This window comes from Vicia villosa, linkage group LG1 (genome assembly GCF_029867415.1).
Source record: "Vicia villosa cultivar HV-30 ecotype Madison, WI linkage group LG1, Vvil1.0, whole genome shotgun sequence".
NCBI classification, from domain to species: Eukaryota; Viridiplantae; Streptophyta; class Magnoliopsida; order Fabales; family Fabaceae; genus Vicia; species Vicia villosa.
Genome location: NC_081180.1, coordinates 12,712,415 through 12,735,268, shown reverse-complemented (window position 1 = coordinate 12,735,268; position 22,854 = coordinate 12,712,415). Strand labels below are relative to the sequence as shown.

Here is a 22,854-nt window from a genome sequence, read left to right as displayed (position 1 = left end):
TTTTAAGATTTGAAATTTAAATTCTGCTAGATGTTAAAAAATATTTGTGTTGGATATCCACATATACCAAGTTTTAAAAAAAAGTGCTCTAAATTTTAAAAAAAAAAATGAAAGAAAAAGCACAAAGGAAGGACATAATAGGAAAAGAACAAGGTAGAATAATTGAAGAGTAGTAAAAAAGAGAGTGGAAAACTCATAGATAAATTTAAGTGGTCCTGCATTAGGAACAACAGAAACTGAACACTGTCTCTTCCTCCGTTCTCATCTGCCTTAGTAGACTCCTCCCTCTGCAATTCTCTCTCTCATACAAATTACAAAGTCGGTGTTGCCCAATTCCTCTCTCTCCCTCTCTTTCCATGTCAGTTTTGCCTATATTTACAGACACTCTCAACAGCCCTTTTCCTTTTATCTCTCCTCTCCCGTGACCCCCTCTCTCTCCTCTGTCTCCATCTCACTTATAACTCTTATAATTACACTCCTCTTATGCCCCATTCTTTAACATGTTCATTTCATTGGTCTCATAAACCTTCCCTTTCTTCTCACCCTATCAGTACTTTCCTTTCTCCTCGGCCAACCCCAATTTCGGCTCTGCCACTTTGCAACAACCTCTTTCTCTATCTCTATTCTCTCCCAAGTACTTCCCCTAAACTATTAAATTCCCCAATCCCACAGTTTTCAACTTCCTTTTCTTGGCCTTTTCTGGGTTTTGGGTTTAAGTTTTTTATTTTTTTTATCCCCACTCTTTAGCATGTTCTATTCTTTCTACTAGAATATAACGAAAATGTCTTCTTGTTTGAGTGGAACCGGAGCAAGAACTTACGGGTTAGATTTAGATTTAATTAAATCACCACCATGTTCATGGAGTCGAACATCTCAAACATCTTCTTCTCCCTCTTCAACAATCTCCGAATCAAGCAATTCGCCACTCGCCATCTACACCACAAAACCTAGAAACCCTCGAAAACGACCCAACCAAACCTACAACGAAGCAGCAACACTCCTCTCAACCGCTTACCCGAACCTCTTCTCCAATCCGAACCTAAAAACAAACCCAAACAATAAATTCCACAAACCGTTATTATCGTCTGAGAAAAGTTATGAATCCAATTCTTCGGAACTTCTATTACCTTTCCGAGTATTCGACACGTCTTCGTCTTTTCTACTTCACAGTGCAATTCATCAAAGCAAAGTGAATTTGAATTTGAATTTGAATTTCCCGTCGGAGCCGAAGCCGGTGAAACCATGCCAGAGTCCCGGGGAGATAAGTTCCATGGTGAATTTACTCGAATTGAACGACGACGGAGATGATTTCGATGCGGAATCGATTCTCGATGAGGAAATTGAAGAAAGCATCGATAGTATCATGGGAGGGAGAATTCAGGAGGATGAATCTAAGGTAGCATCTTCTCATCATCTTCCATGGATTGGTTTAGGCGGGAAAATCGACTTCCGGTTAGGTTTACAGAGAGCCGGAGTGAGAGCTCTTCGTCATGTCGATGAAGGTAATTGGTGGAATTTTCCGGCGGTTGATATGCTTAAAATTTCGCCCAAAATTTGCAGTGTCGGTGGTAAAACGCCGGCGCCGGTGACGGAGAAGAAAAAGAAGAAGAAAGTGGTTGTGGTTATGAAACAGAGTGAGGCGTTGAAAGAAACTGAATTGCCGAAGGCGAAAAGTGGTTTGTTGTTGAAATTGAATTACGACGGCGTTCGGAAAGCGTGGTCCGACCGGGGAACACCGTTCGCCGACGACAGCCCTGTTTCCGATGTATCGGGAAACGATGTCAATGTATGTTTCTCATCTAACTCTTAGTTTAAACCTTAATTCTCTCAATTTTTTTTTTCAATGTTGTGTTTTCCGACATTAGTACTACCTTAATCCCTCACATGTTTCAAGAACAAGTGTATTAACAAAAATTTTAACATTAATTTGAAAATTTTATAGTAATAATAATCACTTGAGATGAATAAAAAAATGTTTGAAACTTGACTCCTAGGTGAGATTTTGGTCACGTGGAATATGGGAATAACACTTTTTGAAACTAAAATAGTAAAGTATTTCATGCATGTCATGCCCCATTCATCTTTACTACTTTACTTTTCAAGATATTTATTTATTTATTTCACAGAAAAATAGAAACATTCTCTTACTAGATTTAATGGTTTTTTCATTATGTTATCATATAAAAAGGTTAAAGTGAAATCATGTATATGTGGTCTCATCTCAAAATGATGTAACAAAATCATTTATACTATTTTTTGTGTATTTTGTATAGGACTTTATGTTGATTGTATATTTTTGTCTTGAATTAGATACATTTGTCTTGTGTCTAGTGTGAAAGACATGTTGTGACATTATTTGAAATAAATTATGTCATATTCTCACATATTTATGTAATAAATTTGTTTTTGTTTGTGGGAGACAGACGCGGTTGTCACAAATTGATTTGTTATGGGAGAACAACGGAGGAGGAGTTAGAGAAGCTAGTGTGCAACGTTACAAAGAAAAGCGTCGCACGCGTCTCTTCTCTAAGAAGATAAGATATCAAGTTAGAAAAGTCAACGCAGATCGACGGCCAAGAATGAAGGTATGATGAATGAATTGAAGACACTTGATTGAAAGATGAAAGAAAAAAAAGAGATAGGAAATCTAGTTTATGATATGGTTGTGATAATTGGATAATGAGATATGTCATCATAGTTTCTTTTTTGTTATGGAGAGTGGACCCGTTAGTGGTTGTTGGTCACTTTATGTCCAACTTTTGAGGATCTTTCTATTTCAATTTGTTTTTAGTTACTGCACCAATGTTTAGGTTTTCTTTATGTAATGCTAGTCTCTTCAGATTTTTTTCGATTAGATTATTACTCCTAAATGGAATAATATAATGATTTTCATGTATGAAAGAAAAAAAGGATTGTAAGGTAACACATCTACCTTTGTGGTGTGGCAGGGACGATTTGTTAGGAGGCTGAATGCTTGCTAGCTCAATTGCACACAAATGATTGTTCTAGTAGCAGTAGAGCACATGTTTTTGGGACCCCATTAAATTTTTAAAAACATAATAAAATTGAGTTTATTTAAATTCATCTATTGAGTACAAAAAAACCATATTCACCTTTTTTTTTTGGTAACATTACTTTTTTTTTCTTTGTTCTTTTCTTTTTGGATACTTTGCTAGAAGATAAGTTGGAACAGAGGCTGGATGGGAAAAGCAATGAAGTAGTGCAAATTAAATTTAAAAAGCCTAAGATTCTATTACACTTTGAATCTCTTTGGGTTATATGGCCTTTGGGAGATGATGTTTCAAATTTTTTGAGGTCCTATGTAGGTTAATTATAGTTTGTATATGGTAAAATAAATAGAGACTTTATTTAATCAAGATTTAATCTGAAAAATAATTTATAAGACTCTACTTCCCTATAGTTTAATTTTAAAATTTTTGAAACCTTGTACAGTAGCCCGCCTTATACGCCCTAAAAGACGACCTGCTGATAAATATAAATAAAATATTATTAAATTTTATTAATTCAGTTCAGTTGATAGTTATAAAAAAATTGTTTGATGTGCGAGAGTTTGAAATTGCTTCATCTTGCTTATTAGTTAAGTTTTGATAATTTCATAAATTTATTTTGAAAAATAATATAGAATAAAAAAATTGTTGTAATAGTAGTATCATTTTTCATAACACAACTTCAACAGAATTTGTCACAATTAAAAGAATCTAGTTTTCAATTACACCATTTCAATATGGTAATGATGATGAAAGGCTTAAGGAAATCTAATCTAATTGTCTATAGTGGCAAAGTACTCTCCATCGTTAGTTTGATATGTGAGTTGTCAATTAAGTCATCGTTGATTTATTCAATCTTTGCTATGATTAGGAAAATAATTGTCTTATTTAAAAAAGTATATATTTGTCTGAGTAAAAAAGTATTATAATTGGCTAGAGAGAAAATAATATAGTTTTCTAGAATTGTTTTTATTTATAAGCAAATTTGTATTAAGTTATATAAAAAATGTCAATCCAACCACTCAAAATTACAGGACTAGAAAAAATAATAATAATGGACATCCATTTCATGAAAGCACATCACAGAATTTTGTTGGCGAATATTTCTAATTGCACCTCTTTGGCACAACTCCATTCTTCTAGGTAATCTCCCTTGTAATAACTTCTAACCGAAAACACTATCTTTTGAAGGTTTTAATGCAGACCACAACATGTTTTTTAACACTCACAAACATGTTGTCAACCTCTCTATCAATCTTCGTGATAACTAATTAATAGTATCAAGATTTGAATCATTAGTACTAGTACTAAACAATGTTAAGATTTCACTTTATGACTATGTGTTTCTCTTCGTGATAACTAATTAATAGTATCAAGATTTGAATCATTAGTACTAAACAATGTTAAGATTTGAATTATTTTAAGATTAAGATCACTTGAAATCTGTGTGTTTCTTAGATGAAATGATAATCGAAGAGTTGGGAAAATTATTACAAAAGGTTGTGATTATCAAACTTTTGAAAAGTCGATTGGTAACTTTGTAACGATGGATAAACATAAGTTGATTTGGAAACCCACTGGTGGTCTTAATATAATTGATATTTGATATAGATACTAAACAATGAAGTTTGACGTGCGTGAAGATCATGAGTTTTTTTGGCTAGGAATCTTGGGTGATCTTCGATCATTACTTGGTGATTTGTGAATGGTTTTCAGAATTTGATCCAACTTAAGATGATATAGATCGCATGTCACATAACCTCTTGAAGTTGATCTGTTGTTGAAGGCTTGAGACTTTAGACTGTTCTCCTTTTAAGATCCCAGGTTGGAATGCTGTCAGTGCTAACAATTTATGTCTTAGTCATGTCTTCAATTGGACATTTAACCCCCACTAGTAGATGGTGGAATTGAACCCCCAAATTAGTTGGTCCTAGAGCTGAATACCGACTTTTCAAAAGTCTATACATATAGATTACATGTTAGTTTGGGTGAGAATAATTAGAGTATGCGTGTAATATTATAATAAGAGTGTTTTACTTGCTTTAGGAGCATGTGTTATTACAAGATGATTGACTAATGTTTGTAGGCAAAGTTTTTAAGCAATATGTCTTTACTTGTTGCGAGACATCTTGTCAAAGATTTCAAATATGTGTTTCTATTTTAACTCTTCTAAAAGTTTTCAAAGATTGTGTTTGGAAGAAGTATTTTAATCAAATATATTTGAAGAAGATTTTATAAAAATTATATATTTGAAGAAGATTTTGATTGGATATGATTTATTTAAAAAATATCCAGATTTGGTTTTACTATAGAAGATTTGATTAGTATTTTTGGGGTTCAACCTGTTTTTGAGCAAACCCTAATGGCTTTTCTGTTTGATCGTATTTGCTATTTAAGGAGATGGTTATCCTTGCTTAAAGACCTATCTATTTTGAAGATTTCTTTTGAGCACCATATTTTTTTAGTCTTGTGTGTTTTCTTGATCAAGTTATCCTTCTGAATCGAACTGAAGACATTTGTTTAAAGTCAACACTATAGCTCAACGACTCTCAAGTAAAGACCTAAGGTTTACGATCACCATCATTTTAAACTTTCAACATCTCAAATGATTGTAACTAATATGAAAATATTTCAAGCCTTATCAAGAAGACTCAAGGTTCATGTGTGATGCCAAAATCAAATATAATAATGTCAAGACTTGAAGCTTCATAGTTTGAAAGAGAGGAAGTGTGAAAGCTAGTTTGATCGTGTTCATTTGAGTGATAAATATCTTATAAAGACACAAGGGCACTTTTGGATGTATTATGAATAAATTACACACACACTTAAAACATTGAGAAGCCTTTTAAATTTTAATTAAAATATCTAAAAATGGTTTTGGAGCCTAGCCAGTTGACTGAGAGACTCCCTGCTTGATTAGGAAAACTTTTTTCAAATTGTCTAATTGATTATATTTATAGCCTAATCAGTTAGATGATGCCTAATTGAATCTCTAATAGATTATGAAAGTCTTTTTATGATTATTGACGACTTTATATGTAAACCTTCCATTATGTGCAACTTTAATCGATTATTGGTAGTGCCTAATAGATTATCCTAATTGATTAAGTCATTTAATTGACCCACGAATTATTTTCACATTTACACCATTTTTTGGAATAAAAAAAAATATTATGAGAGATAAACTAAAACTCGCTCACATTGCAGGGAATAATGTATATTTAACCTTTTATAAATTGTAAAAAATAGCTTATGAAAACAATTCATAGTACATATAAAACTATTTAAATTTACTTTATCTTTTGCTATAAAAATTACTTATACAAACTTATCCACAAATGTTTATTTTTATAAGTATTTGGGTTATAAGTTGCAAATAACTTGTTTACCCAAACATGTCCTTTATATATAAATCGAGAAAAATAAATATATGTCAGGATGGCCGAGTGGTCTAAGGCTCCCACTTCTGACATTTTTTAAATTATTTTATTACCACTTCTTCTTTTATTTTTATTTTGTTTAATTTCTGTTTGTGAAATTTCATTTTTTATTTTTATTTTGTTTAATTTCTGTTTGTGAAATTTCATTTTTATTTATTTTTTTAATTTTGAAGTTTGTTTATTAAATTATGAGGCATAAATTTTTAATTTCTTTTATTTTTCATGTATTTTATATGGGATTATCCGATTAATAGGAAAAAAAAAAAGGTAAAAATCATTTAATTGGAATCATTTTATTATCAATTTCCACACTTTAAACTAGAATAGATGAAAATGTTCATTAAAAAAAAATGCGAAAGTTAAGACATAATTCTAATATATATAATTATAGTACTTCTTTTATTTTTATTTTATTTTATTTGGTTTAAATTCAGTTTGTGAAAATTCAAAACATTACTTTTAATTTTGAAGTTAGTTTAGTGAATCATGAGGCATAATTTATTGTCATTAAAGTAGCAGATATAATTAAAGTAGCACATAGAATTAAAGTAAGTTCAGTAATATATGTAATATTTTTAAGTAAAATGTGTTAAAAAAATGTTTTATAAAAAATTGTTCTAAAAACTATGTTAAAAATTTAATTAAAATGTAAAAAAAATGAAAAATAAATAAATAAACGGGCAAATTCGCCGCTCGCCAGCCCACCACCTTGACGAGACGGGTTATGTTTTTATGTCCATTTTAATTTGCGGGCTTGCCCACCCCTCTTTTTTTGGCGGACATATGACAGGGCGGGACGGGCCGCCGCTTTGCCACCCTTACTAAAAGGCAGTTGATCCTTAACCGATAGTCACTTACATACTTCCCTCTATCCTCTAGTGAAAAGGGATTGATAAGTTTCCTATAGATGAATATTATTTTTTCCTTTGATCATTTGTGTGTAACGAGAGGAAATTGATCATCTAGAAATAGTTTTCCAAAGTTAATTTTTTTTTTATAAAAAACTAAATTAAAATATTTAGGAAGGGTAAATATTTGTTTAAAATTATAAGTTAAATATTTAAAAAATAATATTTTTGTGAAACATAAATATAAGCTTGGAAATGTTGTATTGGATTGGATGTATTAAATTCCACAATATAAAAATAAAATGCATATAAATATAAGCTTTTAAAACAATACATAGGCATATCTGTAATTTAACATGCCAAAACACCCTTTTCATCGTTGTTTTGTTCTTTTAATCGCTGGAAAACAAGTAACAAACAAACAAAGAAGAAAAAGAAGAAGAGGAACAATAACAACATTGTTATTGTTCCTTCTTCTTCCTTTCCAAATCCAACAACAGTTGGTGAATGGGAACGTTCCAGACATTGAGAAAGGCCTACGGAGCTCTCAAAGATTCCACCAAGGTTGGCCTTGCCAAGGTCAATAGCGAATACAAGGTTGGTTATATACATTTTTGTTCTTCTTTTATTTTATTTCATTTGATTATATATATATATATATATATATATATATATATATATATACACACACACAAATTTTCACGTTGTTTCTCGGTTTTTGTTATCGCAGGAATTGGACATTGCGATTGTAAAAGCGACAAGTCACGTCGAATATCCTCCTAAGGAACGTCACGTTCGGAGTGAGTTTTCGAAATGTGTTTGATGAAAACGGTTATGCTTTTTATTATTTTGATCAATCTTATAATTTGTTTTGTTGAAGAATTGAATATTTATTTGATGAAGCATTGGTTGATGATCAATCTATTGTGCTTTGTAAACTTTTGATCTTGTTGCTTGCGTTACAAGAAATTAGAAATGAAGATCATCATTTTTCTTTCTCTTTTGTTCTTTCTTGTAGAGATATTCTATGCCACATCGGCGCACCAACCACGAGCGGATGTAGCTTATTGCATACACACACTTTCGAAAAGACTTTCCAAGACGCGGAATTGGATAGTAAGTCATGTTCGTTCTTTCTAGTTTGCGATGTTTTAACGCATGCAAATTGTTTACTTGAAATTATCTAGAGTTCTATGAAATCGTGGCGATACAGTGATTTTTTGTTGATGTTTTTGTTGTAATCACAATGATGCTAAATTTATTGTCAAGTCCAGACATGTAACTGAATAATGAAATTACAGGTTGCTTTAAAGACATTGATAGTCATTCATAGGATATTAAGAGAGGGTGATCCTAGCTTCAAAGAAGATCTTGTAAACTACTCACACAGGGTACAATTTCTCCAAATTTCCAATTTCAAAGATGACTCAACTCCTCTAGGTAAATTAATTGGTTTCTATAGATTAATTATTTGTTATGGTTTAGACCCTTTTGTTATTTGAATGTTTTTTCATGTTTTTGCAGCTTGGGATTGTTCTGCATGGGTTCGAACCTACGCACAATTTTTAGAAGAAAGACTTGAATGTTTTAGAATTCTTAAATATGACATCGAGTTCGAGCGTTTAACAAAATCATCACCGGCTTCAACTAAGGTGTGTGTTTTTTCTTCAATGAAAATTTTTGCTATTGATTTTCAGAAAATGAGTAACTTTCAGCTTTGACAGGCACATAGCAGAACAAGGACGTTGAGCAGCGATGAGCTGTTGGAGCAGCTTCCGGCATTGCAGCAACTTCTTTATAGACTTGTTTGTTGTCAGGTAAGAGTTCTTATGGGAAAAACCTATGAAGCATGGACACCGGATACAACACCAACACGGTCACATCAACCTCGATAATAATTTGAAAAAAATTGAACGTAATCACAAGTGTCGGTATCAGACACACCTTTTATCTAAGGTGTCGGTGTTATAGAGAAAAAACTTAGTTTTGATATCTGCATGTTCCTAATATATCGTGCCATGTCTCTTAAAATTGAAAAAGATTGTTGCATTTTGTTTTAATTTGCTTTAATATCTTGCAGCCTGAAGGAGCAGCTTTCAGCAATTATCTAATACAATATGCATTGGCCCTGGTATGAGTATTTAATTTCCAACTTTTTCACATAATTGCAGGTTTTATAGGTTTTGCTTAAGAAAATATTGTGTCATTTTCTCTAACAATACTTTTACTCTTATGAAAACATCATTCAGATATTGAAAGAGAGCTTCAAAATATATTGTGCCCTCAATGATGGAATCATAAAACTTGTGGATGTGGTAATGTCTAGCTATCTCAGTTTCATTTTGTTATTTATTTCATCACCTCACTTGAACTAATAGTGAAAGCTGTAGTTCTTCGATATGGCGAGATACGACGCGGTAAAGGCATTGCATATTTATAAAAGAGCAGGCCAACAGGTTCATAATGATGATTTACTTACTACACATTCTTGTTGTCCAAATTGAATTATATATTTTTTTCCTTAACAATTGATGGTTGCTTTTGCTATGTATGCAGGCTGAACATCTTGCTGATTTCTATGAATACTGCAAGGGTTTGGACCTTGCTAGGAATTTTCAATTTCCAATTTTGAGACAGGTTCTTTATAGATCATTAATAGCTTAATTTCATTTGATATCAAAAGATTTGTGGCTAAGTTTTTTGATGAAATAAACAGCCACCACCTTCTTTTGCGTCCACAATGGAAGAATACATTAAAGAAGCACCTACATCTCGCAGCGATGATGTTAAGAGACTGGTAAGAAAAGTAATATAGAAATTTGATTTTTTACAACTTTTTTTGTATGTATGCTAATAAAGATCATTCAAAATCAGGAATATCATGAAAATGATCAATCGCCAAAACAAGAACCAGAACAAAAAGAAACCGAAGAACCTGAAGCAGTCGAGGAACAAGTTGAAGAAGTCAAGGAGGAAGAACATGTTGTTGAGGAACAAACAGAAATGGTCGAACTTCCTCCTCTTATATCAACTGATGATGATGATGATTTGCTGGTCTGTTTTTGTTAAGAGTTAATGGTTTATCATGTTTGTGATATTTGGTATGATGGAGAATACGTAACAACTTATCGATTCATCTTTGCAGGGTCTAAATGAAATAGATCCAAAAGCACAAGAACTAGAGGACATTAATGCTTTGGCCCTAGCAATTCTACCACCAGGTGGTGGTAAGGCCTAGAATAAATCATATAGTTGATTAAGCAATATGAAGTTTTATAATGCTTGTTTGTTGTTTGATACTTGACCCGAATTCTAAGATCTTACAATTTCATGTAGGAAACAATTCAAACAATCTTGCTTTGGCTAATTTAAGTGGAACTACTGGTTGGGAACTTGCGCTTGTTACGACGCCAAGCAGCCACACGAGCCAAGCGCCCGATCGCGTAATGGTTCGTGTTTCCATTTCATCACTCGCTTTCAAATAGGTTTACAGACCTCAATAACACAAGAGTTCTGTTTGATAATAGTTAATATATAAACACACATCCAGGACCGTCTTTGAGTGCGTGCAGGGCGAATTGCCACATAGGGCCTAAAATTTGACACGGTAAAACTACATAGGGCTAATAAAATATTTGTCCCGACTAAACCGTGGAAAAATAATGCCCTTATTTGTTTTACCACAGTTAAACCTTGACTAACTTGCACTGGGCCTCGGAAAACTTAAAACGGCCCTGCACACACCATACATAATCAAATATCACATTACTACTACTAGTGACTGTTAAGAAAAGCTCATATTATATAACATTACATTCAAATCATGCTGAAGTTCTTTTCATATTAAGTTCAATGAGATTACAGATAATCCCTTAAACATGTGAGAAGATGACATTGATGTTCTCTCTATCTCTTTCTTATGTTGAGTCAGGCTGGTGGATTTGACAAGCTACTGCTAGACAGTTTGTACGATGACGAAAATGCAAGAAGGCAACTTCAACTCCAGAATGCAGGTTATGGATATGGCGCAGCGACGATACATAATCCATTTGATAATTATAGTCACCAAGATCCATTTGCAGTATCGAACATTGTAGCGCCTCCACCTAACGTACAAATGGCATCAATGGCACAACAACAACATATGATGTTCCAACAACATCAACAACACAACACGATGATGGTACCTTATCATCAGCAGAATCCATTAACTCAGTACCCTCAACAGATGCCAGTTATGAGTTCTTCTAATCCATTTGGAGATCCGTTACCTGTACCTAGCTATTCTTATAGTCCCATGCACCACCATCAAGGGAACTACAATTTAATGTAGCCTTAAGTCCCATTGTAACTTGATCCTCCCCTCTTCCCATTCCCACCATGAAAAGAATGTATCGTTTGTTATTTGAAACGGGTCCCATTGTGGATTTTTTTAATAAGAAAATCGGCTTCTTTTCTCTAGTGTCTGATCTTGATCAAACGGTCACTGATATCCTAACTACTTGAATGTGTAAGATTCTAAATGCGTGCAATTCAAATCCATTAGATCAACATTGTTGGGTAACTTGTATTCAAAGTTATTAAGAGAGAAAGTCAAAAGTAATTCTGAGAGAGGTATTATTGGAATAAATTGTATACAAGTATACGAGAGAGTGATATTAATAAGGCCTATAAAGTCATAACTAACGTTTAATTTTTCATAACAAACTTGATCCCTTAGGAAATTATACCTCCTCTCTATGTGTTTGCTCCTACCATGCCTCATAAGATGATTTGCTAAATCAATTGTTTAATGATTGTCCACTAGCATCTTGATTTTAACAATGTTAATTACATTCAGTTCTTCAAGTGGCATCTCTAACCACAATGTTTGGCAGGAAGCATAAGAGGTTACAACATACTCCGTCTCATATGAAGGTAAAGTCACAATTCCTTGCTTCTTTGAATTTCGTATAATTGGTGTTGCTCAAAGCATAAAAAAATAACCCATTGTGCTTTTTCTATCATCTTTATCACCACTCCAATTTGAATCAGAATAGCCATAAACTTTGGCCTCAATCTAGAGTTTTGTTGATGTGATATGAGTATCACATGCTATATTGTTCCTCTAATTTATCTCATGATTCACTTTGGTAGATGTAAATGACAAAGCCTTGATTCCTCCATAAATATGCTAAGTAATTCTACACTATAACAATTTAACAAATATTTGGTATTGTGTTGCAAAAATATTATAAAGTGTCAATGATTTGTTTGTACAATGTGCCATTTACTAGTTCATCATTTCATTCCTTATACATTTTGATGTTGGTTTTCATAGGTGTAATTGCAGGGTTTCAATTTTTCATCTTAAACTTCTTCAATATCTTTTGCATATTTGTTCTAATGCAAGAAAACTCCATGCTTCATGTTTATTATTTCCATTCCTAAGAAGTATGCCAAATTTCCTATCAAAAATCTACCATTTCTCTAGTTCCATGTTAAAGGTGCTCACTTCAATCCATACAATTTTTTCTCAGCTTGTACAACATTTCTACTTTCCCTTTTACGTTAAAACTTGGTGGCTCCTACACATAGACTTCTTCTTCTAAATATCCATTGAGAAATGATGACTTCACATCAAATAGGTGCATCTTCTAACCTTTATATGATGCAATTCTTATAACCAGTTTTATTGTTTAAAGTCTAGCCACTGATGCATAAACTTCATTAAAATCAGTTCTAGATTTTTGAAGAAACCCTCTTGCCGCCAATCTTGCCTTGTACTTGGAAATTTCACCATTTGACTTCAACTTCAACTTTAACTTATAACCATACCTGACATCTATATTTTTCTTACTTGAGTACTTGACAAGTTTCCAGGTTTTGTTCTTCTCAGTGTCTTTTAATTCTTCATTCATTGTACCTTGCCAATTCTAAATTTTCATGGCTTGAACATGATCAATTGGTTCTTATTCAACCATCATGGCCTCTTCAATTAGGTAACTGCTATCTCTTATTCCTTGATCAGGAAATCGTTCATAATCATTCAATCTAGTTGATTGAATTCCAGCTCTTGTTGATCTCCTCACTTTCTATAAGGTTGTGCAGGCCCAATCTCCATTTATTGGTTATCTTGTAGAGTGGTTATGATGTGGCTTGAACCTTCATCTTCTTGCATTGGACTACTTGGAATTTTAAACCAATTCTAACCCTTACTTTCTTCAAGCTCCACATCTTTACTAATCATTACCTTATTCTCATTTGGTGAGAATAATTTGCAGGAACCTATGTAATGGTATTTAACCAGGAACATGGCTTGACCTTTATCATCAGCTTCCTTCTGAGTTTCTCAAGTACATGTATGTATCATAGTGAGCAAAATATATTAAATTGTTCAACACTTGGTTTCATGCCTTACCAAGCTTCATAAGGTGGCTTGTTGTTCACTTTCTTTGTTGGACATCTATTGATGATGTCGACTGTAGTTGAGGTAGCTTAACCCCAGAAATGGTTTGACATTTATTTTGTCTTAAGCATGCTTATTGTCGTATTCAAAATCCTACATTATCCCTCTCAACAATGCCATTATGCTAATGTGTGCAAGATGAAATAACTTAATGTTGAATCCCTTATTTCTAAAAAAAAATTGAGTAAATTCAGTTTAGGTGTACTCATTACCATCATCAGTTTTCACCTTCTTGATGACATATTCAGCCTTCTTTTTCAAACTACCCGCTTGAATCTCTTGAAGTTGGTGAACACTTTATTTTTATTCTCTAATAAGTAAATCCACATATACCTAGTGAGTTCTTATATGATGGTTAAGAACTAACAATTACCTTCTAATGAAGTTAATTAAAAGGGGCCAGATACATTTGAGTAAACAATTCTCTAACTTTTGTTGTAACTTCATTAGAAAATCATTTTTAAAGACTTTATTGCTTGCTTGGCAGTGCAAGACTCCTCACACAACAAATTTGTCATTATGATTTTGAGAAGTTCACACACCAACTTCTTCATGTGCATCAAGCTGGGACTCCTAAAATTGAGATGACCATACCTCTTACGGCATATCCAATCTTGGTATCTAATTATGGTTGATGAAAGACATTGATGGTCTAACATGTTGATCATATTCTTGAATTTACCCAAGCTTATCCTGGTGCTTTCATCAAACACCTTGAGCTCCTTATCATATAGCCCTCATTGTATAACTTTTGCCAAGAAATTGACTCAAGCTTATTAGATTGCTTGCCATTAAAGGAACATACATAATATCACATATGATTGCTTCTTGTCCATCCTTCTTTTTTCATAGGAATATTTCTCATTTCTGATGTGACCGTGCTATTACATGCAAATCTAATGGATCATCTTACTTATTCATCAAGCTTGATGAACCAACTCTTTTTGCTAGTCATGTGATTGTTGCACCCTATATTAAGGTATCATACATTGGTTTTGTCTTGAGTTAAGTGTGTGGTGGCCATCAAAATTACCTCCTCATAGTCATTACTTCCTGCATGTACAAATTGTGTTACACCCTTATCATCTCCTTTTTATTATTTGTTGATATAACAGTTCCTAGCATAGTGTCCAAACTTTTCACAATAATAACATTGGGCTTCCTTCATCTATACTTTCTTCTTGAATTTTTGGTTATGGGAAGCACCATTCTTGTTTGTCTCACCTTGAATTATTGGATTCTCGCCTACATCATCATCAATCCGTTTCTTCTTCCACTTTTCCTTTTATTTGTTAATCTTTGAAAAGTTTTCTTTCAAACTTAGCATAGAAAGCTTGTTCAGTTACCTTCTCTAAGTTTTTCTATTTCAGTTTCAGATCATGAGCTTCAAAAGATGTTTGCAATTATTCAAGCATAATCTCAGATAGATCTTTAGAATCTTCAATGTCTACAACAATGTGATCGAATTTAGCATGTATAGATCTTAGAACCTTCACCACTTTCTACAATTCAATTCTATTTTCTCCATGCATTTTATTTGATTGGTCAACACCATCAATCTTGAGAAGAAATTTGCAACTACTTCGCCAGTATTCATCTTTCTGTTCTCATGTTATTTCCTCAGTTATAGCAACTAGACCTTCTTTAATTTTTCATTTCCTTCATACCACTTCTTGATAGTATCCCATACATCTTTGGATATTTCTTGCTCAATTATCTTCTCAAAGATATTTGAATACACAAACTGATGGATAAACAAACAAGTCTTTTGCCATCTATCTTTCTCAGTTCATAATGAACAATTCTTTGGGTCTCAAGAGCATTCGTCTCTAAATACGACTTTCATATGCACACCTCTTCTATCATATTGTTCTCCTTTAATATATTGGTTGGAAATTGATTGAAGGTTGAACTTCAATTTTCCATGGATGATCAATCTTCCATGGATGAAAGTTGAGGATCAAATTGGTACTCTTGATACCAAATTGTTGGATAACTTATATTTCAAGTTATTTAAAAATTGAGAAATCAAGAGATAAAATCCAAGACAATTATGAGAGAGGGATATTTTTGAAATAAATTGTATATAAGTACATGAGAGAGTTATTTATAAGGCTATAAAATCATAATTAATCAACTAGTCATGATGGCTAAGTTATGACTGTTTGTTTGTGTTGTAAGTTACATTTGCAACACTTCCATATTGTCACTAACAACAAATGTTTAGAAACATGATAAAGTTAAACTAAATGTCATTGAACTTTACCTGCAATTTAGGGTACAAACCATTTAGTGAATTATATATCTAGGATGATAAAAAAAACGTGTATCAGCGGATAAAATCCATCACGAATACGAGACATATAGCTTAATTGATATTCATGGATAAAATAAATGAATATTTAAATATTCATTTTTTAATAGATACAGACGCGGTTTAATAATTTTCGTACCTGCGGATATTCGTACCCTTTAATAAATTATAAAAATTATTTAAATATTGTTAAAAAAATTAACCTTATATTTCTTTGTTTCTTTTTAAAATTTTCTTTGATCTTTTTTCACAATATATACAAATTATGTTTGACTATTTCATATTTAAGTTTCTTCAATTTTCCTGACCATCGTCCAACCAACTAGTACGGTCTTTCCTTTGTCCAACCAATGTCTTCGTTTCTACTTTTTTATCGTCCGCTCTTTCACCATAACTCACAATCACAAATTTTTTTTGTTAAAAATGAAATAAATTAATGTGATAAAATCGTGTTGTTAAGTTGAGATTGAATTGTATTAATGTTAGAAATAAAATTTTTTTGTATCTTTAAAAGAAATTAAAAATATTTTTTTCAAAATATATTTATTTTAAAAAATATTATCTATGAATATCTGTAAATATTTGCGAGCAACTTAAAATTTACGGATTACCCGTTTAGTGCATGCCCACACGAATATGAGACAGATATGTATACCATATTTACCCAACAGAACACATAGAGATATCATAGTATTTATCTGCGTGAATATCCATTTACACTCCTATATATATATATATATATATATATATATATATATATATATATATATATATATATATATATATATATATATATATATATATATATATATATATATATATATATATATATAAAAGATATAAAAGATCAAGGGATATTTTGGTCAAGATTAGTCTAAGAATGTTAAATAAATACTAACAAAATTGAACTTTCCTTCTAAAGCAATCTTAAAACCATTGGTGTCTTATAGATCAAGGATCAAGGGATGTTGTGGTCAAGATTAGTCAAGAATGATAAATAAATGCCAACAAAACTTAACTTTCCTTCTAAAGAAATCTTAAATTGTCATTGTCATTGTGAAAATCTTATATTATATTTAAGATTTATCCTTATTTATTTATTTAAGTCTAAATATAATTTTAAAATATTAAAAAAAAAATTTCTATTTTAGACAAATGTTATCTTTCTCGTATTTTTTGTTGCACTTTTATACCTTCTTTTTATTATTCGTTAAATGTGTTTGAATTTGTTTTATCTTGTTTTTAAAATTTGATGTTATGTTTAAATTTTTTAAAATTATATATTTTTATGGTTATGTTTTTACATAATATTCTCTATTTGAATATTATATTTTAATAATGAATTTGTATTCGAATTATGAACGGTAAATATCATGACTATGACTAATATTATAAAATTACATGTATAAAAAAGTGATTAATTTTAAAAGATTTTCCTTTCTTATAAATCAAACATATTTGTAGTTAAAGTCTCCTATCTCCTCTCCCCATTCATATTTTGAATTAAATATATTAGTAATTAAAATTTCTTCCCTTTGATGAAAATACTTCCCCTTATGATTCTGAGCTAGTGGTAGCTCTCACATTCTCCAATCATCTCAATAAAATGATATCATAATCTATCTAAAATCCGTTGAAGATGATATCATATTTTCGCTATCAACCCCAATATGCACCAAATGTCCATAAGTTAGGTATTCTCTAAATACCTCAAATTAATATAAAGGATATTACTCTATTAGTAGTTTTCATATAAAATCCAAATCCTTGAAGGTCATCAAGATCATTAATACTACATGGCTAGTGATAAATCATCATAATTTATGTCATTTCATTTCACATAAATACATGTATTTACATAACAATCCCTCTAAACATCTGCAAAACTTGATATTCGTGAATTGCAGAAGTATAGCAGACTACACTGGCATCATTATCACCACTAAAGAATCGTAATTACACGTTACAAAAAATATACATAATATATACAGGTAAACATAAGGTTTGTCTCACATTTCAGACAAAAGGTTGCTAATTTTGCGCAGCTCCTTGAGAGCCGACATGGCGGTAACCTGCCCTTTGCCAACCAGATCATCTTTAGATGTATTATTATTATCCAATGAATCTCCCTGACCACACTCTTGTTGGAAAGCAGACTCAATCACCTGTTAAACAAAAATATAGTCCTTAAGATAACTTTTCTGACGTTTCAATCCTCAAATTGTATTTTCAGTTAACTCACTAAGTTGTCATTAAATTTTAGTGGCAGTCAGAGAGAACCTTACCTGAATATGCTCAAGCATGGACTGCCCAATATTCCTCAAAGTTCCCATCACATTTTGGTCAGGAGAATCTCCTTTTAAGTTAACAGAGCTGCAATTCTCACACGCTATAGACGAGGGTACTGTGGTACTTTGATTATTACAATTGTTGGTCGGCTTTACAGGCTCAGAAGCACGCCCTCTTTTCTCGGACACTAACTCGATGTTCTTACGACCAAACTTCCAAAGCCACTGGAATTTATTCAGTTTTATATCCCTAGAAAGTGTGGCCGAATTTCCTGTGGAATCATTATTGCGCCCTGGCGCCGGAGATAGGTTATTCTCAGGATGATCGGAGATTGGAAGAGGCGAATCAACGGGACTACTATTTAAAATTTCACTAATAACATCAATGGATAAATTAGACCCAACATTACTTTTCGGTGAGACAGTTTTATTTTCATGATCTTTGATCTCATTAGGAGGACTGGCTGGGCTAAATGAGTGTTCCTCCCTGCCAGTGTTTTTACTTGGAAGTCTATCGTCAGCACCGTAAGTAGAGGTATCATCTTGTTTCTCTACTTCAACTGCTACTGAATGATTATCCTGCTGGCATAAGATTTCATGACTGTCGAGTTTTTCTGTATCTTCTTCTTCTAACCGAAGTTCCTTGGAAAGATCTTTTAATAAACTCCGTTTAGCAGATGTCTTAGATTCCCCTTTACCACTCTTAGTAGTTGATGAAGATGGTTCGGATTCTGTTCTTTTCAAACTTAACTTTACCTTTTCTGTCCATCTCTTCTTCTGAGATGGAACCTGCCTTTCTACTCCATCTTGTTTAAGTTCTTCAGCACTGTGGACAACTCGCCACTTTTCTTCCCAGTAGCTATTATCAGGTTGAAAATTCTTAGGAGTTTTTGGTGAACCTGATTCAATTGGAATGGAAACAGATCTTGCAATTACTGATTTACCGTTGTTGTGATACTCTACAAGTACAGGAGTCGAGGATGCAATTTCAGGACTTAATGCAAGAGTCTGCAAGGATTTAGCCTTCTCTATTAGTTTTTGAATGTTTGTGTTCTCAGGGAAGCTTAATAATCTCTGGAGACAAATCGTAGGATTTTCAGTCGCAAGTAGCGAAGATCTTATATGAAGTAACATTGCCACAGCAATAGCTGAGATAAATGCTCCACGACATGAGTGAAAGATACTTAAACCATTGTCTACATTGTCCTCCGCGAGTTTTTCTATTTTACTATTGTCTGATAAAAAGACTTCATCCCAGATGATCAAGAGGTTGTAAAGTGAAAATTCTCGTCCAAATAAAACTCTCAACCAGCGGAGAGCAAAGTACTGTGGTTCAACCCGGAGATCAACAAGATGGCTATACAGAGATGAATCCACATGAGACAACAAATGATACAATGCAGTGGAAGCTTCAATTACAGGTGGCAAACCAGTATGGGATCCAGGAACAGGGGAATAAGAGAAAAACTCGGCCATTGCAACTGAACCGTGAGCACCATCCATTAAGGCTTCAAACATGCAGTAAGCATCATGCTCAATGAATTTCTCAGATAAAACAATGCCCAGTTCACCTTCAGCTTCATAAGCGTCACTTAGCAATACAATGGTCTGTATCTTAGGATCAAGCTCGTCAAGACTCTTGATTTTCATTCCTTTTCCGTGGGAGTCAATTTCATCATTCGTCAGGTCTGAAGATTTTTTAAAATCAAAGCTGTAAGAAAGATCATTCTCTTGGCAAAGGAGATCATCAAATCTGTCTGTGAAGTGATCTTCATAAAGTTTTCGAACTTCCAAAAGGTGCTCCACATCAACTTGGAGAACATAAAGCAAAGGAGCGAGCAACTCGTGCATTCCTACAAAATAAATTAACTAAAGAAGCTCAATAATGTTGGTTCATATTGTCGTATTTGTATAACATAAACAACAAGTTAATCATTTAATGTTCATTAATTCATGAATCTTCCCATAAAGCAGATGAAGTTTTCAACAATTCCATGCATAGAAATAATAGAGCAGCAGTCAACGTAAAAGTAGTTATAAACTTGTTACCGATAAAGATTATATGATAGAAATAGTAACTAAATCTCGTTTCCGATATGTTAGAGAGCATGAGATTCACAATGAGAAAAGCATATGGCGTGCCTTGTTTTGATTGATCAAGTAAAGCTTTTATTCCATTAGATACGCTAATGTGCTAGGCTAGTTATATAAGGTTGCGAGGAAAAATAAGACGCCTATTATAAATGAAGAAGTTCGCCAAAGTCAACAATTAAGCAGTTACTTACTGAGTTGGAAGGAAAAATAAACGACGTCCCAAAGTGAGAAAATGAACTTAGTAGGAAGATAAACATATTGTGCGTAACTGTTGGTTGGCTGAGCAATTTACCTTGTCTATAACCATACTCGGGGTGTCTAAGACACCATAATAGTAAAATTCGTCTCAATATGCCTTGGCACCCTTTTGTCTGGAAATAGTTCCCATGTTCCGGGTATAAGCGTGATAGATCCTGATCCACCATCCTCTCCATCTCCGCATTGTGAAAAAATCGACCCCATGTACTGTCTGCATATAAAAAACATTTTATTGCCACCATAGATGGAATTCAATAGCTAGAAATCTACATAATGGTATTCCAAATTTTGGTGACAGCACTATGGTAACATATGCAACAATATACTCTTAAAAATCTTGCAAGTCGGAACATAGAAATAGGTCTGGTAAAAAATAGAAGGATAATGGAGGTCAAAGCTCTTTTTATCAAAGGCAAAATGGATATATTATAATTATACAACCAAAGCCAATATAGAGGGTGTGCAAGGATAGAAGAGTATACAGTACAGTCCATAGATAAAAACTAAGGCTTAGAAACAACAGAGCCAAAATGACACCATGTTGAATTCAAGTGTGGGTGGTTAAGTTTCACGTCGACTAAAAATGTAGGAAATGCTGGATATATAAGAGAAAGAACCCATGCACTCATTGCCTTAAGGTTTTGGGTGGATATGTTGTGTCAAGGTCTCTTGGATTCTGAACGTTTAGCCTATTGACACTTCCAACGCTCCTCAGACTCCCCAACACACCAAACAGTGAAGACAGAGAATCTAAACGGCTACAAAGGCAAAAACTATTGCTAAACCTATCTCAAGGAAGATAGAAAGAATTTTCTCTCCAATAAGTAATAAATAAGTAGGAATGACGGTATATATCTGGCTAAATCGGGGAAACAAATTTATCCACAAGTAATTCGCAGCACGAAAGGAGTGTAAGTAGTCTGCTAATGTTTACTTGGATTTTGCGAAAGTGGGTTGTCCATGACAAGATTGGGCGAACTAGTTCCATCCATTTTAATGTGAGGATCAACCAGGAGCCGCCCTCTCAAACTAGCATACCTGACAAGATGATAAACACTACAAGTCAAATAAGCAATACATATCCAAAAAAAAAAAAATGCAATTGAACCATATTTGACAGACATCAAGAAACAAACACCTCGATCTTACAGCTCAAAAATCTCTCAAGATAGCAACACGATATTATACATTCCATAAATATTAACGCCAAAGGCCAAAATCCATATAATTTACAGAAAGAGACCTCAATGCCAAATGAAGAAATGGTGATCATCACCAAAAATAGCAAGGAAATTGGGATATTTGAAGCTAAAATACCTATCAATAAAGCTCTGAACATTGCACTGAATCTAAGGAATACAATAATCCAAATACAATTGGATTATTGGAGAATTGGATCAAAACAAAACCCTAATATAGGACATGATTACCGAGTGAGTTGGCTTACCTCCTTCGAGAATTAGCGGTTGCGCGACGAAGATCATCAATGAAAGTTGAAGAAGAGGAAGAAGAAGAAGGCAAAACCCCAAGGTTTATACGCCACTGCAAACCTCTAAGATCGTCGAATTGCCGACTCTCCGGAGCAGGTTCGTAGAAAATGGCCTCGGAGGATAATGAATGTACCGACGATGATTTGGACAATGGCGGATGCAACACGGCCGGCGGCATGATTATCCGGCAATCCCACACCGACGGAAACGGTTAGAGAAAACAATAATCCGGAAAAATGGAAGGATTGTTGAAGAAGAAATTGCGGGGGTTTGTGTTTAGGAAGAAAGAGGAGAGAGAAAAAGGGGAATGAAATGAAGAGGATTTGGTGGTGAAAATGACGTGGCAATTATAATTAGGGAGATGGGAAAGAAAATCAATGATTGGTGAAGTTGCATGTTTTTTCTGCCCCTTTTCTGTCTCTCTGATTATGAGAGGGATTTAGAGAGAAAGAATGTCACGTTTTCTATTCTTCTATTTTGAAGAAAAATAATACTCCCTCCGTCCCAAAATATAAGAGAAAAAACAAAAAACACACTTATTAAGAAAATTATAAACATTATCATTTAATTTGTGGGTTAAATGAAATAAAATGTTAAAAAAAATGTAAAAATAAATTTGATTGGTTGTTGATTATAGAAAAGATGAGAGAGAATGTAAACCAAATG

General features: G+C 33.1%; 3 protein-coding genes across 4 annotated transcripts; 2 read left to right on the top strand and 1 right to left on the bottom strand.

The window, feature by feature from the left end:
• Positions 1-216: 216 nt before the first annotated feature.
• On the top strand, positions 217-3,008 carry LOC131628737 (protein CHLOROPLAST IMPORT APPARATUS 2-like). The gene is made up of 3 exons (XM_058899568.1): positions 217-1,786; positions 2,424-2,585; positions 2,949-3,008. The coding sequence occupies exons 1-3, from the start codon at positions 782-784 to the stop codon at positions 2,979-2,981; spliced, it is 1,200 nt and encodes a 399-aa protein (XP_058755551.1). The 5' UTR covers positions 217-781; the 3' UTR covers positions 2,982-3,008.
• A 4,654-nt stretch (positions 3,009-7,662) lies between these two features.
• Positions 7,663-11,757, top strand: LOC131601208 (putative clathrin assembly protein At5g57200). Of its 2 annotated transcripts, none has more exons than XM_058872990.1 (15): positions 7,663-7,893; positions 8,027-8,096; positions 8,315-8,412; positions 8,598-8,736; positions 8,821-8,948; positions 9,021-9,113; positions 9,377-9,427; positions 9,546-9,611; positions 9,687-9,752; positions 9,853-9,933; positions 10,013-10,093; positions 10,171-10,350; positions 10,442-10,517; positions 10,633-10,745; positions 11,228-11,757. In XM_058872990.1, the coding sequence occupies exons 1-15, from the start codon at positions 7,804-7,806 to the stop codon at positions 11,627-11,629; spliced, it is 1,734 nt and encodes a 577-aa protein (XP_058728973.1). In that variant the 5' UTR covers positions 7,663-7,803; the 3' UTR covers positions 11,630-11,757. The 2 variants fall into 2 exon arrangements, with proteins under 2 accessions (XP_058728973.1, XP_058728965.1); XM_058872982.1 differs by having other exon boundaries at positions 7,664-7,893; positions 10,442-10,523.
• Positions 11,758-17,869: 6,112 nt separating this feature from the next.
• Positions 17,870-22,626, bottom strand: LOC131628729 (uncharacterized). Its single transcript, XM_058899558.1, has 5 exons — positions 22,146-22,626; positions 21,633-21,736; positions 20,733-20,909; positions 18,344-20,199; positions 17,870-18,223 (listed from the first exon to the last, which is right to left on the bottom strand). Exons 1-5 carry the CDS (start codon positions 22,364-22,366, stop codon positions 18,068-18,070), a joined length of 2,514 nt encoding a protein of 837 aa, XP_058755541.1. The 5' UTR covers positions 22,367-22,626; the 3' UTR covers positions 17,870-18,067.
• Between the last annotated feature and the right edge of the window lie 228 nt (positions 22,627-22,854).

Excerpts from the sequence above, each read along its gene's own strand:
- LOC131628729 (XM_058899558.1), bottom strand. The coding sequence starts at position 22,366 with ATGCCGCCGGCCGTGTTGCATCCGCCATTGTCCAAATCATCGTCGGTA. Across the intron at positions 20,910-21,632 it reads CCCACTTTCGCAAAATCCAA|ACAGTACATGGGGTCGATTT; the intron begins GTAAACATTAGC and ends TTTTATATGCAG. Across the intron at positions 20,200-20,732 it reads CGAGTATGGTTATAGACAAG|GAATGCACGAGTTGCTCGCT; the intron begins GTAAATTGCTCA and ends TTTATTTTGTAG.
- LOC131628737 (XM_058899568.1), top strand. The coding sequence starts at position 782 with ATGTCTTCTTGTTTGAGTGGAACCGGAGCAAGAACTTACGGGTTAGAT. Across the intron at positions 1,787-2,423 it reads TATCGGGAAACGATGTCAAT|ACGCGGTTGTCACAAATTGA; the intron begins GTATGTTTCTCA and ends TGTGGGAGACAG. Across the intron at positions 2,586-2,948 it reads ATCGACGGCCAAGAATGAAG|GGACGATTTGTTAGGAGGCT; the intron begins GTATGATGAATG and ends GTGGTGTGGCAG.
- LOC131601208 (XM_058872982.1), top strand. The coding sequence starts at position 7,804 with ATGGGAACGTTCCAGACATTGAGAAAGGCCTACGGAGCTCTCAAAGAT. Across the intron at positions 7,894-8,026 it reads AGGTCAATAGCGAATACAAG|GAATTGGACATTGCGATTGT; the intron begins GTTGGTTATATA and ends TTGTTATCGCAG. Across the intron at positions 9,753-9,852 it reads ATAAAAGAGCAGGCCAACAG|GCTGAACATCTTGCTGATTT; the intron begins GTTCATAATGAT and ends CTATGTATGCAG.